Here is a 19,484-nt window from a genome sequence, read left to right as displayed (position 1 = left end):
CTTGCTAATTAGCACATTAATAAGAAAGGCCATTTGCAAAGATGCATAAAAAACCCTTATAGTCACTTCTGCTGTGGGTGAAGCTGCATCACGAATGATTCGCACAAACATAGACGCATATGTAGATCGGGATCTGCTTTCCTTTCAAAAACGAAAGTAACGTTAATCCTCTGCGTCTTCAGCGGCTTAGATGTTCATTATTACATCCAACAACAGAACATCTCAATCGCTCAATCTGAGACGTTCTTGTCTTCCCCTGCACCTGAGTCACACAATGACGATCGGAGTCGGACTGTTTCAGTTCGGTGAGGGCGTGTCTAAGGTAAGGCGCTCATGTCAATCAACTATCGTGGGAGTGGCCTCTGTCGGTGTGTTGTCACACCGACAAGAAGTTGAGAATGACCTGATTTTAAAAAGGAGATATTTCATTTAAAAGATTAAAAAAATACTATTGTGTGGATTTTTATCATTTTAGGGTGGTTGTGTGCACAAACTGCCAACACACATTAATGTTCAAACAACACGTAAAAGTGAGTTTTGCATCCGATGACCCCTTTAAGGCTTCTCAGTAATCACTGTTATGATTGGCTAATGTCATTGCTTAGGAAACAGTATTAACTCCCCATGCCTATTCAGTGTATTCAAGTGATCTGCTGTTAAGCGACTGAATGTCAGTGGGCGGAGCCTATAATGAAAAGACTATTCGTGGATGCCTTGTTCTGGAGGCAGTGTTTATGCAAATGTTTGTGCCAAAGTGATGTCACCTTGCACCTATAACCCAGACTAGTTGTTTTTGGAGCTTAAGTAAATAAATGTATAAATTATAATGAAGAGGAGGTTTTAAGCTATGAAACTTGTTTTAATGCTACAAAGGCAAATTTGATTTCTCATGTCATGACTTTTTTAATTGAGTTGGTGATATAAAAAAAATATATAAAAAATAAGATGTCAAATAAAAAATGCAAATAAGGTAAGTACATTTTCCTGTTTGTATGATATTACATTATACAATGCATACTTTGTCCATGATAAGTCCAACAGGTGAAGCCAAAAAATATTATATAACATTCATGCTGATTGTCTGGCATTTCTGTAGCTTTGCTAATTCAGAAATACTGTTGCATAGAATTGCACAATAGCACAGCAATTGCACAGAATACAGCACTGCCAATAAGGACCTATAACCACTTTTTACACTGGGTTGCACAATATCATTAAAAAAAAATTACAATAGATGAACATTACGAAATGTACTAAATAGCAAATTAAAAGCATGAGGAATTAAACTTTTGATCCTTGGTGAAAATATACAGTAACTTTAATGGAAAAAAAAGCATACAAACAGCAGAAAACATTTGAACACTAAAAACTCAATCAAAACCATTAACCTCTATAGAAATAACTGTGCACAGAATGTGAAGGGGTCTTTATGTGGGTCCTTCCACATTTATTCTGGTGACAGCTGCGGTAAAGCAGCGCTGAAAGAGCCGTTCAGGGTCAGCGGGGTGGTTTTCACACTCCAGCTTGCGGTTAAGGACATTTTTGAGACCCCGAGGTCCAGTAGAAAGGGGCTCAGATGTAGGGTCAGATCCTAAAAAGAATAGTAAAGACCGTTGACGTCTGGAGAGTTAACGTTTTAAGGTCAGAGCTTTGTATACAGCAACTGCAGTGTAGAAAGATGAAGATCAAATCAATAGAAGTGAATAGGGTCCCACTGTTTTTGGATAGTATAGCCACAAAACATAACCAGTATGTTTTCTGTGTACTGGTTTATCCAAATGTACATCTTTGTTTTCATGACAATTAAATAATATAAACCCAAAAATGATTATTTTCACAGTTTAACATCTTAAACATACTCTTTAATATAAGAAATGCTTTTATGTGCTTTTATAAAATTACAGGCTTCAGAATTCTGCTTTTAAATTCTCCAAAATTGTCCTCATTCACATGAAATACAATGCCATGATTCTCATCACTGGACATCCACCTGTCCATTTATGATTCAGCAGAACATTAATATGTTCTCCAGTCTACGTTAACATATCTAGCACATCATGTTCAGTCAGCACATCATTTTCTCATAATGTGTGTCATTGAGATGGCAGAACATCATGTATAATCTAAGATCCAGCATGTGCCACTATCCTTTTTTTTCAGTGTCTGCATCCTTGATTTTGCCATTCATAGATCCATTATGGCAGAGTGTGTCACATTAATGCCATTATTCCTGTTTCATTCATTACTTCTCAGTGCTTTTGTAGATTTGGATGTACTGACCTGGCACACTAAGGTTGAGGCCGTTGTCCCAGCGACTGGGTTTGGTGACGATAAAGAGGTAGCAGAGGACACACACAGTGATGACAAAGACCAAGAGGACCACAGCAGCTACAGAGAGACCAACCAGAGCTCCAAAACTGGAGAGACAATCGACAAACCACTGATGAGAGCTTAGCACTCTACAATATTCCTTTTCTTTTCTTTTCTTTTCTTTTATATATTTAGTAATACACATAAATTAACTATTATTTGAAAGCTTAAACACTTCAAGTTTTCCACTCTTGGCCTAACACATACTGGTGGAGAGATCTGAGGCTCAAGGTTCCATATTTGCACCTTTTTCTTGATAGAAGTGATGTGAAAGTCAGAAATGTATTACTTTGAGAATCCAAATTATTTAGTAAAATATATATTTTAATTTTTTTAAGTGTTTTCTCTTCAGCAGTAGTCACCTGAGTGTCATCTGTAAAAAAAAGAGGTTAATGCATTTTCACTTCTATGCTCAAAAAGATTGGGCTACAGTTAATGTTTAATGAAATAAATTCAGATGTTTTAATAAACAGATTTATGCTGATTCTAAGAAATGTAATTAATAATGTCGTGATTTTTTGAGTGCAAACATAATAAAAACATATGTGACCACGGACCACAAAACCAGTCTTAAGTCGCTGGGGTATATTTGTAGCAATAGCCAAAAATACATTGTATGGGTCAAAATTATTGATTTTTCTTTTATGTCAAAAATCATAAGGAAATTAAGTAAAGATCATGTTACATTAAGATTTTTTGTAAAATTCCTACTGTAAACCTACACTGTAAACAAAATCTGTAGAAATTACAGTATTACTGGCAGCTGGTTGCCAGTAAATTACTGTAGATTTAAATTTATGCTATTTACTGGCAACAGTTTGTTCAAAGTTAATTGAACATTAAACATTAACAATTCTTTATCTTTACAGAATAAAACTAAAATAACAGCCTCATGCAAAGCATTCTGGGAACCAAAATCTGAAGGAAAAAAACAGAAAAAGGTTGATGAAGGTTTCTGGTTCCCAGAATGCTTTGCAGTAGGTTATTATTTTATAGTTTTATTCTGTAAAGACAAAGACTTGTTAATGTTTAATGTTCATTTAACTTTGAACAAACTGTTGCCAGTAAATAACATAAATTAAAAATCTACAGTAAGTTACTGGCAACCAGCTGCAGAACTACAGCAAATTTTTTACAGTGTATCAAAATGTAATTTTTGATTAGTAATATGCATTGTTAAGAACTTAATTTGGACAACTTTAAAGGTGATTTTCTCAGTATTTTGATTTTTTGGCACCCTTAGATTCCAGATTTTCAAATAGATGTATCTCAGCCAAATATTGTCCTATCCTAACAAACTATACATCAATAGAAAGCTTATTTATTGAGCTTTCACATGATGTATATATCTCAGTTTTGTAAAATTTAACCTTATGACTGGTTTTGTGGTCCAGGGTCACATATGTAAATACACAACCAGTCAGAATTTTTTGAACAGTAAGTTTTTAATGTTTTTTACTTCTGCTCATCAAGCTGGCATTTATTTGATTCAAAGCAAACACATTTTTGTTTAAATATATTTTTACTGTTTAAAATAATATTATTGCAATTGAAGATCACTGTTTTGTATTAGAATATATTTAAAAATGTAATTTATTCCTGTGATCAAAGCTAAATTAGTCTTCAGTGTCACATGACCCTTAAGAAATTATCCTAATATGCTGATTTTCTGTTCAAGATACATTTATTATTATTATTATTATTATTATTATTATTATTATTATTATTATTATTATTATCAATATTTAAAACAGTTTAATATTTTTTTTAGGATTATTTGATGAATAAAAAGATCCAAAGCATTTATATAAAATAAAAAGCTTTCATAACGTTAATGTAAAATTTTTAAACAACTTTTAATAATTAATACTTTCATTTAGCAAGGATGATTTAAATTGATCAAAAGTGGTGATATAATTTTACAAAGATTATATTTTAGATAAATGCTGTTCTTCTGACCTTTCTATTCATCAAAAAAAAAAAAAAAAGAATATTAGAATGATTTCTGAAAGATCATGTGACTGGAGTAATGATGCTAAAAATTCAGCTTTGAAATCACAGAAATACATTACATTTTAAAATACATTTTAATTGAAAACATTTTAAAGTTATTTTAAATAATAAAAATATTTCAAAATTTTACTGTTTTGCTGTACTTTGGATCAAATAAATGGCTTTCTGAGCAGAAGAGCATTAAACATCTTACTGTTAAAAAACTTTTGACCGGCAGTGTATGATTGTATGTATAATAATAAAATGTATAGATTATTTATTAGAAGCAGCATCCAGGTGAATCAGAATGTTTTAACAAATCAAGTCATTTTCTTGCCTAAATATTATAGTTCAATATCGAGTGGTGGAAGTACATAAAGCAGTGTAAAACCATTAACTACTGTACTTTTTTGTATAGCCACCCAAATGTATGAATGGACTACTTTTTGTTAGAAAAAGAAGTCGGCAAAATCATATAAATGTTTACAACTGCTAAATAAATTAATAATAGCGGGTTTCTTACCTGAGCCACCACATATATCCATATTCATAAGGGAAAAAGCTGTTGGGGTCATCACAGCAGTACTTCATATCATTAAATCCACAGCAGAAAACAGCTCGACTGTCGCTGTCCGCTGTGGGACAGGAAAAGCCCTTGACAAAACCCTTTTCTCCGCTATTGTAACTCGTACACATCGAGCTCATAATGATACCGAAATCTCATTCACCGGTATACAATTCACCGGCAAATTTGACAGGTTACTTCTATAACAGAAAAAAAACTATCAGTCCTTGTCAAAATTCCTGGACTTCGTTTCCATGTTGTTAAGCATGAATGACAAAACGGCACATTTGTAGCAGAAAGATGCTGCAGTTTCAATTCTAGTAATCCGAGGCTGTAAGAGAGAACTGACAACAGCAAGTAATTGTAAGACCCACCACAGTGTGTGCAAAGAAAGAACAGGGATGCAGACTCCAGAGGGAGTGAAAAAGTGAGGCAACTGCAGATCTAGAAAAATGCTTTAGTGGGAATGTCTTGCGAAAGCAAAAATGACATAGGTTCCGGAGATACTCCTGAGACACAGCACAAAAAAGGTTTTCATGTACAGTTTTGACCATTACAGCATGACACATATGCCAATATTATATAAACAATAATAATAATAATAATAATAATAATTATTATTATTATTATTGTTATTATTATATATTCGAATTATTTTTCCGTTTGTATTATTATATATCATAATAACCATTCTTTATTTTTTCTTTGTTTCTCTTTCTTTTTCTTTTTTATGACTTCCAAACATTATGGTATTACAGAAAAGTACATTTGATGTAAAGCAGTGCAATGCACTAACTCAGAGATATTAACGATACTTATTTCCTACCAATAGGCAGGGTTCGAATTACGGGGGAGCTAAGGGGAGCTCGGCTCCCCTGAAAAGGACCTGGGCTCCCCTGAGAGCCTACTTTGAGACATTTAGGGGGAGCTCTAAAACACTTTCCATTTTTTGTGTCGCATATAGATTTTGATTTTCTGTACATTAAGGTTCTTGAAATAAATGATGATATTAAAAATGTGTCAATGTTGTGTGTTTATTCGCTCATTACATCACTATTTCCGAACACTATTTTCCGCTGTCTCCTGCTGTGACCATCCATGCGTGGCGGCGCTGCACTGAAATTACTACGTTTACGTCACCACTTGAACTTCTCACTAAGTTGGTATTTGAATGTTAGCTTAACTTCAACACTTGGAACACTTTGTGGATACTAATAAGAATGTCAAAAAGAAAGCAGCCAAACCTCAGTCAATTTGGATTTACAAAACAAACGAAGAGGAGTGATGACAGCGCACCAGCTACAACAACTAGCTTGCCGGTGTTACCGCCGCCGCCGCATCTGTCAAACAAGGTGCTTGCGTTTTGAAGTAAACGGTTTACTAAGTAAACAATAGCTTTACTGTAGACCTATTGTTTTAAATGCCCGAACATGCACCAAAAGCGTTAAAGTCAGTCAGGGAGGATCGGAAAATAGGGCTCCCCCGAAAGCCACTTTGTAATTCGAACCCTGCCAATAGGTAATTTTGATGGGTCACGTGGTGCGGTCAACTTCGCGAAATTAAATTTTTCTACCTTTTAGATTGTGTTTTATTAACACCTACCCCAACCCTAAACTTAGCCCTTACTATAATACAAAACGTATTATTGTTATACAGTGTACAAAAAGTAGGCAGAGCTGTATCCGTTCTAGTCTAAACCCGAAATTTTGGCGACATTTCATAGTCGGAAAATGCAAAGTCTCTTACAAATCGTGTAGCTATGTATAAAGCACAACTCACAGGGAGTACACTTTCAAATTAAGCAGAATCCTGTTGTTTAACAAAGCGAATTGTGACGAACCATTGCGAAATCTGCGTGGGAACATTGCGCAAATTCTCTATCTATGTGGACTTAAGAAATAACTTGGATATATACCTACATAAATAAGACATAGGCCTAATGAAGAAGTGGAGGATGGAGTTCATCTAATCATAAGTGAGTAGATGTTGAATGTGGCTTTCTATTCTTTTATAATGCTTATCTCCACCCTTTTCTTCAACGAAGCATACTTATGGGTGAGACTTCCGGTTCATTATCCGCTATATGGAAATAATGAGAACTTGCAGTAAACTGTAAAAGTGTTTGCACTACAAACCAGTGTGTTCATAATTAAGATAATACATTAAAATAACAAACCAATTTCCAATATCTACAGAAAAACGAGCTGTTTTGTACAGATAAAAATAGCTGGACACGGATGAGACCGGAAGCCAGACCCATAAAATTTACAAATGGACTTGCCCACTCTACGGGAAGAAAAGGTGGATAGTTGGTCATACTCTGTACATGTTGCAGCAAGTGATTTGTTTTGTATATGCATCTTAAAAAATTTGAATATCCTGAAAAAGTTATTTTTTAGTTTGTAATGTATTTCAAAAACTGAAACTTTCATATGTTCTAGATTCATTACATGTTAAGTAAAACATTTCTAAAGTTACAGTAAAGTTTTTTTTAATTTATTTTTTATTAGAGCTTACAGCTCATGAAAGTCAAAAATCTCAAAATATTAGAATATTTCCTAAGATCAATTAAAAAAACGGATTTGGAAACAGGAAAGTATGTTCATTTATGCAGTCAATACTTGGTCGGCAGCACATATTACAGCAAATGACTTTCTCCTAGCACAAATTACAGCATCAGTGAAGTGTGGCATGGAAGTGATCAGCCCGTGGCACTGCTGAGGCACAACTGAGCCTTCAGCTCATCTGTATATTGTTGGATCGACTGTTAATCTTTTTTCTTTTGAAAATAACCCATAGATTCTCAATGGGGTTCAGGTCAGACATGTTGGCTGGCCAATTAAGCACTGTAATATCATGGTCAGCAAACCACTTGAAAGTGGTTTTGGCATTGTGGGCAGGTTCTAAAGTCCTGCTGGAAAAGGAAATTAGCATCTCCATAAAGCTTGTCAGCAAATGGAAGCATAAAGTGCTCCCAAATCTCCTGGTAGACGGCCGCATTGACTTTGGACTTGATAAAACACAGTGGGCCAACAGCAGCAGACTTCAGAAACTTTACACTGGACTTCAAGCAGCTTGGATTCTGTGCCTCTCCAGTCTTTCTCCAGACTCTGAGATCATGATTTCAACATGAAATGCAATATATACTTCTATCTGAAAAGAGGACTTCGGACCACTGAACAACAGTCCAGTTCATTTTTTCCTTAGCCCAGGTAAGATGCTTATGACATTGTTTCTGTTTCAGAAGTGGCTTGGTAGTCCTTTTCCTGAAGACGTCTGAGCGTGGTGAGCAAGTGTTTAACTTGGCTTTGCTTTACAGTATTCTAAAGCTGCGGCCATCCTTGTTGCTTGTGCACCTTTGCCTACCCAATTTCTTCCTTCCAGTCAACTTTGCATTTAATATGCTTTGATACAGCACTCTGTAAACAGCCACCCCTTTCAGTAATCACCTTCTGTGACTGAACCATTGCCAAGTCAGCAGTCTTCCATATTATAGTGGTTTAAAAGAACAAGTGATGCCAGGAATTTACACTGTAGGGATGGACATTTTATGAAACTCAAATGTAAATATTCTAATACTTTGAGATACTGGATTTTTGACTTTCATGGGCTGTAAGCTGCTCTAATCATCAAAGTACAAACAAAAAAGTTAACTTTTTCAGGATATTCTAATTTTTGGAGATGCATGTGTATATATCTTAATACTTTATTACAATATTTAGGCTAAAGAAAACTGTATAAAGCATAAAAACAATCACAAATCCACAGATCTCAGCAAACATTAAAGGAAACATAATTGAAGTTGAAGTTTTATGGTCACAGATACTTGACTCATGTGGAGTAATGAAGGTCCTTACACAGGGAAATTACATTTTACTTGAAGGTAAATTAGATGGGAGAGGGTTAGACCTGCTGATTTAGCGAAATGAAGTAAATGGAAGAGAAAGCACAGTATTAATGATCTTCTGTGAGAGCAGATGGACCTCTGCTGATTCTAACCCACTAGAAATCAATCATAGATCACTCATGGAAATTCACAAGAGGTACTACTTAGTGATATTAAATAGAAACATGTCTTTGAATAGGCTGAGCATTAGTATGGTTTTCCATGACCACTTTGATGTCCTTTGTTGGCCTTTTTGTGAACATATAATACCCATCCTATTCTACACTGTGTTGTTCAAGCGTAAGGTCCGAGCAACCTCTGAAAATACAGTGCCTTGCAAAAGTATTCATACCTCTTCATTTTTTTCACATTTTGTTATGTTGCAGCCTTATGAAACTGCTTTAAATTACTTTTTCCTCACATCACTTCATACACCATAATGACAATGCACAAAACAGATTTGTGACAACTTTGCAGATTTATTCAAAACAAAAAAATGAAATAAGTACATTGCATAAGTATTCATACCCTTAACTCAGTACTTTGTTAAAGCATTTTTACAGCCTTAAGTCTTTTTGCGTATGATGCCACAAGTTTTGCACATCTGCATTTGGCAATTATCTGCCATTCTTCTCCTCACCTCTTCACCTCTCAATCTCTGTCAGTTTGGATGGGGGCTGGCAGACATTATCAGGTTTCTCCAGAAATGTTTGACTTGGGTTCAAGCCCAGACTGTGGCTGGGCCACTCAAGGACATTCACAGAGTTGTCTATAAACCTTTTGCCCATGAGGTTATGAATGCTCTGGACTGGGTTTTCATTAAGTCCATCTCTTTATTTTGCTGTGTTGAGCTTTCTTTAACTCTGATGTCTCTGCTGCTGAAAAACTGTTCATATATGATCATGGAGCTCAACTAGAGTGACCATTAGCTTCTTGGTCACCAGTCTAACCAAGGCCCTTCTTCATTGATTGCTCAGTTTGGCCAGGGGGCCAGCTCTACGAAGAGTCCTACTTGTTCCTGAATTCTTCCATTATGGATAATGGAGGCTACATGATTCTGTGAACATTCAGTGTAGCAGAATTTTATCTGAAATCTTCCCCAGATGTGTGGCTTGATGCAATCCTGTCTGAGTTCTGCAGGCAGTTCTTTTGACCGCAGGGCTTGGTTTTTGCTCTGTTATTCATTTTAAGCTGTTAGATCTTTAAGACACGTGTGCCTTTCCAAATCATACTCATTCAAGTGATTGGCTGCAGGTTAACTCCTCTCGGAGTATAGTAACATCTAGAAGCAATATGAATGCTTCTGAGCTAAATATCAAGTGTCCTAAAAGGGTATGAATACTTATGCAATGGAAACATTTCAGTTTTTTATTTCTAATAAATTTGCAAAGTCATTTCAAACCTGTTTTGTGGAGAAAATGAATTTAAAGCAGTTTAACATAAGGCTACAACATAACAAAACATGAAAACACGTTTACAAGGCACTGTATCAAGAAATATAGGGAGATACGACTGTGTACAGTTTTTGGGAGACATTTAACACCAAAATCGAAAACAAAAAAACTATTCACAGAAATGTTGCCTGAGAAAAATGTTTGTCTGTTTATTTATTTAATTATGTGAAGCCATTTTATTTTTGATCACATACATGGTTAATATAATTTTCCCTCCAAAATTCTCATTATCATAATCCATCTAAACATTTAACATTTGAGTTATTCTCAATGGTAATTTTCATTAGATCTTCATTACTGTAATTCTATTTTTTTTTTTTTACAATACAATATTAAAAATACTGTGGTAAAATTATTTATTTTATTAAAATCTACAAAAATTAAAGGAATGAAAACAAATATATAGGTAATTACCAGTAAAACGTACTGGTAATGTACTGAAACACCTAAAACACAATTCTCAGTACAATGTATAATTCAAAATATGGCTAAAACACACTTTTCAGTTTGAATAATATGTCAATTTATTTACACTGCAAAAATACTTTTCTTACTTAGACTTTGTGTCTTGTTTCCAGCCCAAATATCTAAAAATTCTTAAATCAAGAAGGATTGTCTAGACTAAAAAAAATATTGTCTTGTTTTCAGAAAAAAAAATACTCAAAATTAAGTGTGTTTTTGCTTGTTTTCTGTTTGAAAAAATATTTTTTTGCTTACCCCATTGCCAGATTATTTTGCTTGTTCTAAGCAAAAACTATTACTTAATTTTGACTTGTTTTTTTCTGAAAACAAGAAAATAATTTTTACTCGTCTAGAAAATCCTTCTTGATTTAAGAATTTTTAGATATTTCGGCTGGAAATAAGACGAAAAATCTAATCAGGAAAAGCATTTTTTGCAGTGAATTTATTTGTTTGTCTGTTTGTTTCACTTCTTTTTTGTGTTTGTGCATTATGTTAATGAACATTTGCTGTTAATAATGCCACAAAAAGACCCTTAATTGCACAAAAATAGCCTTTATTTAATTCTCCTTTTACTGTTTCTTTGTGCAATTAATTTTGTATCATTCTTTTAATGCCCATAGGTAGAGTGTGACTGGCACAGCCTGCATCTCTCATCTCAAACTTGCATGCAGACTATATAACAGAGTTAATATATGGACTTAGATACTGTTTCCCATCATCCACTGGAGGGTGCAAAATCACACTGTCAAACACATACCTGTAACCACTGATAGAGCCACCGCAACCAGTGTCCACATTGGCCAACTCTGTCTAAACCCCCTGCTGTGTGGCATCTCCACTGAGTCATGTCACCTGCTTTATGTTTTTATTTTTTCTTCTTTCACACATACATGAAACAATCCCCTTCCCAATTGTTCAGAGATCTTTAATCCATCTTCAGATCGGCTTAATGCAGTGCGGCTCTAATAGGATCGCCGGTATTAACCTCTGGGACAATACCGCCAGCTGTCCCAGAGCCCCCTATTGGCCAGGCTGAAGTACAGGGTAAGGGGGTGTGATGGGGCAGAATGAACAGAGACTGAAAGAGAGAGAGAAGGATAGTGTGTTAGTGACTGGAAAGGGTGATGGGCTTTAGTAGTGACCAACGGTGGATTGACAAGTGCTTTTTCTTGGAGGGACCTTCATTACCACCGTTACTACCTTCCTAATTGACTTCTTCATTCTCTGCGTGTCTGTTTCTTTTTCTTGGAGGGACGTTTTTGCGCTCAAGTCAAGGTGTTTGTATGGCTGATTGAGCGGGCAGTAGACGTGGACGTGTCACCATGGCGTTTGGTGCGGTGTGGGGTCGCGTTAAAAATGTGTGCCAACAAAACGGCCTCCTCATCTTGTCAGTGTTGGCCGTGGTTATCGGATGCCTGCTGGGCTTCTTTCTGCGCTCCAAACACCTCTCTGAACAGGTTAGTTTTGGTTTCCCAAATCTCCCAAACCAATAACTCTCTTTCTATCTTTCTTGTAATGTCTCAACTTTCATGCCATCTGACATTGGATACATTTGTGAACCTGGACCACAAAACCAGTCATAAGTAGCACAGGTATATTTGTAGCAATAGCCATAAATACATTGGGTCAAAATTATCGATTTTACTTTTATAACCAAAAATTATTAGGATATTAAGTTATGTTCCATGAAGATATTTTGTAAATTTCCTACTGTAAATATATCAAAACTTAATTTTTGATTAGTAATATGCATTGCTAAGAACTTTATTTGGACAACTATATAAACCATACATCAATGGAAAGCATATTTATTCAACTTTCAGATGATGTATCTCAATTAATAATCTCAATTTCATAAAATTTACCCTCATGACTGGTTTTGTGGTCCAGGGTCACATATGGCAATTAGTTAATGGCAAAGCTGTATGGCAGCAGTTGGAGATACAGGTATTCTTATTGACATTCATATTTATTTTAATTGAATGTTTTAATTAATTTATTATTTTAACAAAAGTCAGACATAAAATGACCTGAATATGCCCTTTTTTAAGTTAGTACTGTATGTTTTTTTATTTCTGGATTAGAAAAAATACAAATGATGCTTTACTGAGTTTTCTGAATTAGAAAAAATCTAAGCTTCACCGCTTAAAATTGTAAAACTTTTGTCCACCAAATCAAAGTCATGGGGTGCAACCAACATCCAACATGAAAAAAAAAATCTCTTAAACTATCAACATTTTTTACTAATTTTTGTAAAATGTCATGTGGTGCAATACCCCCTAAATGTATTGTGAATTAAAAGGATCACCCAAAAATTGTAATTCTGTCATTAATTACTCACCCTCATGTCGTTCCAAACCCGTAAGACCTTCGTTCATCTTCGGAACACACATTAAGATATTTTTGATGAAATCCGAAGGCTTTCTGACCCGGCATAGACAGCAATGAAGAATATGTGACTTGTTAAATAAAGTCTTTTATTTTTATCATATTTTTGTTTTCTTTGTGCACAAAATGTATTCTCATAGCTTCGTAAAATTACGGTTGAACCACTGATGGGCTATTTTATCGATGTCTTTACTACCTTTCTGGGCCTTGAACGTGTTAGTTGCAAGGTCAGAAAGCACTTGGATTTCATCAAAAATATCTTAATTTGTGTTCCGAAGATGTCTTATGGGGTTGGAACAACATGAGGGTGAGCAATTAATGACAGAATTTTAATTTTTTCTATTTATAAGAAAAATACTTTTTAACTTTAAAATTTTTTTTTCATTTATTTTATGGTTACACCAAATGATATTTACATGGCAATTTTTGTTGAAAATGGTATAACCAACGTGAAAGCAAAGAGTACTTTTCTAGGAATTTGGAAAAAAAGTGTTTTAAACTAGATTATTAACGGAGTTTAGTTTTATCGTGGTCACTTTTATTTGTTATTATTAATCAAATCAAGATGGTATGCTGAAAACAAAACAAAGGATTTAATTTAAAAGAATTTAAATAAAGAAATTTCTAGTTAATTTCACAAATTATTACAAAGAAATTGTGGTAATTTGAATTTTTCAAGAAAAAAATTGAAAGTATTTTCTTGTAAGACATATTTCAATAATCTGTTTTATTTTAAAGGGGACACCGGATGTCCATTTTCCTCAATGGTTGTGTAAAACAACACCCTTTTTACCAAAGAACCAAAGTTATCTGTTTTGGCACATGCCTCTTTAAATGATAATGAGCTACTGCTCACCCCGCCCCTCTCTTTCTTTTTTTTTGTTTTTTTTTTTGTTTATTTGGTGGTGCCTTACTATCAAATAAATTAAAAAAATTACGAAAATGAAGACTCTTATGTTTACTTTTACATCCAACTACAAAACACCCACACTGCTTACAAAACATTGTTGTCACTACAGCTGCTGAGGGCGGAGAAATGCCAATATGGGATAATCTGTCAGCGATTGTGGGCGGGGCTCAAGCAGTGTGACGTCAGACTCCTCAGAAAACCAAAATGGCTTGATAATTGAGACTGTTTAGGTTTTTTGAGATTAAAAAAAGAGAAGTTAATGGATTTTTATCATTGTAGGGTGGTTGTGTCCACACACTGCAAAGACCATGTAAAAGTGAATTTTTCATCTGATGTCCCCTTTAATCATTTTTATAATGCATAAAATAGCAGAGAACAACATATTTATTATAAAAAATTGACAATATTCTGTCAGTAGTGAGTCATTTTACTAGCTGTGCTCTCCATCAAAGCTCTCTGTCAGTAAAGCAGGCATCTAGTTGCCCTGATTATCAGTCAATTAACTGAAACACTGAAGCTCTGTTGCATTAAGGATCTGAAGTTAAAAATCACATCTTCTCATCCATCTCGAGTTAAACAATTCGGTTTATGAACTAAGAGTACTTTGATCAAAAATAGGTGAAGCTGGAGCCTTTTGGTGTCTATTAGTATTATTCTAGTACACAACGGAAAATACATCTGTAATGCATATTTTAAAAAGACTCATCAAAGGTCTTTTGAAGGTGTCTTTATTTACAGTAAAGCAAACTAAATTGACAATTGACTAACGAAAATATTTTGGTTTTATTTTAAGTTAACATTCTACTTAATTTTAATTTAGAAAAGTTAATTTAGCTTTGGTTTATGGTGAAATTAAGTTGTAAAAAGCCAAAAAAAAAGTATTATATTGACCTATATCAAGTAACATTTTGGCCTATGTCTAAAGACAATATATTGATTAAATATGGCCTTTATAATAAATAACCTTTTTACTTTGTATGAATGGTTTATCTTTGGGGAAATAAATATTTTTCATTAATCTTAAATCATAATTTAAATAAATAAATACATAGGAGTAGTTAAAGAGTTTATTATTGTAAGACTTTTCAGTGTTATTATAGTCAAGTATAGAATATATATAAAGTTATTTGTTTGCTGGTATGGAATGTTCCTGATCTCTTCACAGTGATACCACAAAAGAACCATTTTTGCCTCCACCAAGAACCATTTAATCAAAGGTTCTTTAAAGAACCATCTCTTTCTTACCTTTTTATAATCTGAAGAACCTTCTTTCACCACAAAGAACCTTTTGTGAAACAGAAAAATTCTTCAGATGTTAAAGGTTCTTTATGGAACCATTTAGACAAAAAAGGTTCTTCTATGGCATTGTGAAGCACTTTTATTTTTAATAAGTTAATAAGTTTATTTTTAGTCTAGTTAAACAGACAAATTGACAATTGATTATTTAATTCAGTTTTAGTTTGTCACTATATTCTCTGTCAGTTATTACACCTCTGTTATGTTTAGCAGTGAGCTGTGGCATCCCTGTCTGTTTAGATTATGCTACACGGCAGCTTTACATGACCCGAGTCAGGAATGCCAGTGGCAGATGTAGGGGCTCGGTGCCAGCTGTTTTTATGCTAGCATTAGCCAGTGGCACAGGAATGCCATAGATGCACAGGCATTTGTCAGCATTGATCATGATGCTGCTTGGACAAATGCCCTGATCTAAGCTTCATGTCCCTGCCCCCTCTTTAATGCAGGCCTATAAGCGCTTTAGCACCAGCATCATGTCTCTCAGCTGCGTTCAAGCACAATATGGTCCTCTATAAGTCTTTCTCTTGCTTAAAGACTCTTCTTCAGCAACTTTATTGGGCTGCAGTATGTTTATATAGAGCTATCTTGAACTTGAGGAGATGTGATGATATTGGACAATTTGGATCATAATAAAATTGTATTTTCATAAACTAATGATGACATTAAAAGGACTGTAACATCAAAAGTCACTGTCGTTCTGTTGTTTGTATTTTTATGTAAAATAGGCATATTATAGGTTGTGACTTATCCACATAGTTTACCATGAAATAACATTATATTTGTCCCAAATTATTGTTAATGTTCATGATGAAGTTATCAAAGGCTGGAAGATTGTTTATATTTCCACACAACCCTTTTCTGTGCTTTATATAGGGAGCTAATAATAATTTGTTTAATTAACAAATTAAAACTGCTTTTATATTAACTGTTTTGGACTGCTGTCTTAAATTGGGTGCAATACCTGTGAGTTGTTCTAAATGCAGCACTGCTTCTCATCCGGTGTGTGACTACATTCCGCCGATGTATAAAATGTATTAACTTTTAACTTCTTAGGTAATAGTTATAGATGTGTCCAAGAAAAAAAAAAGAAAAAAAAAAACTCACATTTCAGCAACAATTTTAGTATCTTCTCAAGGGAAAATACTATAGAAATGAAACTTGGATATATTTTAGAGTAGTCAATGTGCAGCTTGTATAACAGTATAGATTTAAAATAACTCAACATACAGCCATTATTGTCAAAATAGCTGGCAACAAAAGTAAGTACACCCTAAGTCATAACAGCAGTATGTTGTTTAACCATGCAAAACCATATGTGACCCTGGACCACAAAACCAGTCTTAAGTCGCTGGGGTATATTTGTAGCAATAGCCAAAAATACATTGTATGGGTCAAAATTATTGATTTTTCTTTTATGTCAAAAATCACTAGGAAATTAAGTAAAGATCATGTTACATTAAGATTTTTTGTAAAATTCCCACTGTAAACCTATCAAAATGTAATTTTTTGATTAGTAATATGCATTGTTAAGAACATAATTTGGACAACTTTAAAGGTGATTTTCTCAGTATTTTGATTTTATTGCACCCTTAGATTCCAGATTTTCAAATAGATGTATCTCGGCCAAATATTGTCCTATCATAACAAACCATACATCAATAGAAAGCTTATTTATTGAGCTTTCATATGATGTATATATCTCAGTTTTGTAAAATTTAACCTTATGACTGGTTTTGTGGTCCAGGGTCACATATGTCCTATTCACCATGTTTATGTTTTTGTCTGCTTGACAGGACCCTTCAAAGTTGTGTATCTTGTATTAGAGCAGTTAAAATTAGGTGCTTTAAGTACAATTCTCTCATACTGACCATTGGATGTGCAACATGGCATCTCATGGCAAAGAACTCTCTGAGGAATTGAGAATTACAATTGTTTCTCTTCACAAAGATGGCCAAGGCTATTAGAGGTTCAGTAACACCCTGAAACCGATTTACACCACAGTGGTCAGGGTCATACAGCAGTTTTCAAAGATGTGTTCCATTCGGAACAGGCCTTACAAGGGTCGATTAACAAAGTTGAGCACTAGTTCTGTGCATAAGGTGCAGAACTTGGCTTCAAAAAACAGATGCATGAGAGCTGCCAGCATTGCTTTAAAGGTTGCAGAAGTAGAAGATCAGCTTGTATAGGTGTCATCCCAGAAGGAAGCCTCATCTAAAGCTGGCCCACAAGAAAGCCCACAAACAGTTTGCTGAAGACAACCTGTCCAAGAGCATGAATTACTGGAACCATGTCCTGTGGTCTGATGAGAGTGTAAGATAAACTTGTTTGGCTCAGATGGTGTCCAGCATGTGTGGCGTTGCATTATGGTCTAGGGCTGCATGAGTGCTGCTGGTACTGGGGAGCTGCAGTTCATTGAGGGAAAACATGGATTCCATTCCGTACTGTACATTCTGAAGCAGACCATGATGCCACTTTGGACAAGTTCACTTAGGGTGTACTCACTTTTGTTGCAAACTATTTTGACAATAATTGCTGTATGTTGAGTAATTTTCAGGGGACAATACATCTATACTGCTATACAAGCTGCACATTGACTACTCTAAAATATATCCAAGTTTCATTCTATAGTATTGTCCCTTAAGAAGATATACTAAAATGGTTGTTGAAATATGAGGGGTGTACTTACTTTTGCGACATACTGTATACATATATTTAATTGTTTGATCAAAATTATGGCTAGGGACAGTTTGGCAGTCACTGGAGATTGGTAGGGACATGTCCTGTGTGCCCCCCCTAATTCTACGCCCATGCCAGCATGTATTGTATAGGCTGCTGTCACTTTTAGAACTGATGTGTGGATCCAATATAATGATACATATCCTACTTCTTTCTCAGCTGTTTCAGTTCAAGTTGATATGATTCTTTAGGGTCTTAAAAGTCTATAACATACTTTGGTTAAAATTTCTCAATGGTAGTCTAAAGCAACACCCTTTTTACCTTGTCAAAATCAGCTCTGTCAATCAACTATCGCGTTAGCGGCCTTGGTCTGTGTGACATCACACAGGCAAGAATCTGAGAATGGCTTGATTTGAAAAAGGGGATATTATTTATAGGGATTAAAAAAAAAACCACTGGGTGGATTTTTATCATTATAGGGTGGTTGTGTGCACACACTGCCAACACACATTTATGTTCAAACAACATGTAAAAGTGAGTTTTGCATCCGATGACCCCTTTAAAGACCCCCTTTATGAGAATGATTGTTGAAACTGCTGCTTTGACAATTTTATTGTCAAGTTGTGTTTGTGTGCTGCCTAAAACTGCTGCCTGTGCGCACAGAAAGCAATGCGTGGTTATCAAATTGAGTTTGCTTTCGCCTCTGGTTTAAAATAATTTGAATGTGTAAACTGGCCAGACAAAACACATACAAATGCAAACTTTGTATGTAATAGCTAAATTTTGTGTGGTTCTGTTTCTCCTGAAGGAGGTGAAGTACTTCCAGTTCCCAGGGGAGTTGCTGATGCGGATGTTAAAGATGCTCATCCTGCCTCTAGTGGTTTCCAGGTAAGAGGACTAAATCCTGCTTCTTCTCTGCTCCTTCTTGAGGTCCCTGTTTGTGAGAATCTTATTATGAATAACTTAACTGTTAATCACTATGAATCTGGTACAATGACATGATGTAATATTGGTCTTGGGTGTCCTCAGAATGTGTCTGTAAGGTTTCAGCTCAAAATACTCCACAGCTAATTTATTATAACATATAGAAAATGTCATTTATGGGGTGTGGTGTATACATCTCTGATTTGCATACCAACAGCAATAAACAGCAACATGACTGAGAGCGAGAGAACCGGTGTTCAGCCGTACATGTATGAACCAAAGTCAGAGAAACACCTATGAGAATGAACCAGGATGTCTCAGAATGGTTATTTGATATATTTATGTACTTGTAGAGTTTTCACAGCCCATTTGCAATGATGGCTGAGCAACACACATACACACAAATATTTTGATAACATTCGCTATGCACTTTAACGAAATGACACAAGCACACAGACATAAATGTGTTCACTGTAGGTAGATTTTGAGACGCATTACCTTAAAAAATAAGAAGTAATCCACTGCGTCCTCAGTGGCTCATATGATGGGAGAAAATTAAAA

General features: G+C 34.8%; 2 protein-coding genes across 2 annotated transcripts in view; one reads left to right on the top strand and one right to left on the bottom strand.

The window, feature by feature from the left end:
* Positions 1-960: 960 nt before the first annotated feature.
* Positions 961-5,170, bottom strand: LOC141343498 (protein shisa-like-2A). The gene is made up of 3 exons (XM_073848060.1): positions 4,886-5,170; positions 2,281-2,417; positions 961-1,591 (listed from the first exon to the last, which is right to left on the bottom strand). The coding sequence occupies exons 1-3, from the start codon at positions 5,065-5,067 to the stop codon at positions 1,428-1,430; spliced, it is 483 nt and encodes a 160-aa protein (XP_073704161.1). The 5' UTR covers positions 5,068-5,170; the 3' UTR covers positions 961-1,427.
* Positions 5,171-11,827: 6,657 nt separating this feature from the next.
* Positions 11,828-19,484, top strand: part of slc1a7a (solute carrier family 1 member 7a) — a 46,087-nt gene continuing 38,430 nt past the window's right edge. Inside the window, exons 1-2 of the mRNA XM_073848654.1 lie at positions 11,828-12,186; positions 18,808-18,887. Of these exons, the coding sequence (XP_073704755.1) occupies positions 12,052-12,186; positions 18,808-18,887 (215 nt within the window). The 5' untranslated portion in view covers positions 11,828-12,051. The remainder of the gene's footprint in view (positions 12,187-18,807; positions 18,888-19,484) is intronic.

Source organism: Garra rufa, chromosome 10 (assembly GCF_049309525.1).
Source record: "Garra rufa chromosome 10, GarRuf1.0, whole genome shotgun sequence".
NCBI classification, from domain to species: Eukaryota; Metazoa; Chordata; class Actinopteri; order Cypriniformes; family Cyprinidae; genus Garra; species Garra rufa.
Note: the sequence above shows the minus strand (reverse complement) of the source record. Positions and strands in the feature narration are given on the sequence as shown.

Excerpts from the sequence above, each read along its gene's own strand:
- LOC141343498 (XM_073848060.1), bottom strand. The coding sequence starts at position 5,067 with ATGAGCTCGATGTGTACGAGTTACAATAGCGGAGAAAAGGGTTTTGTC. Across the intron at positions 2,418-4,885 it reads GGATATATGTGGTGGCTCAG|TTTTGGAGCTCTGGTTGGTC; the intron begins GTAAGAAACCCG and ends TTGTCTCTCCAG. Across the intron at positions 1,592-2,280 it reads CCTCAACCTTAGTGTGCCAG|GATCTGACCCTACATCTGAG; the intron begins GTCAGTACATCC and ends TATTCTTTTTAG.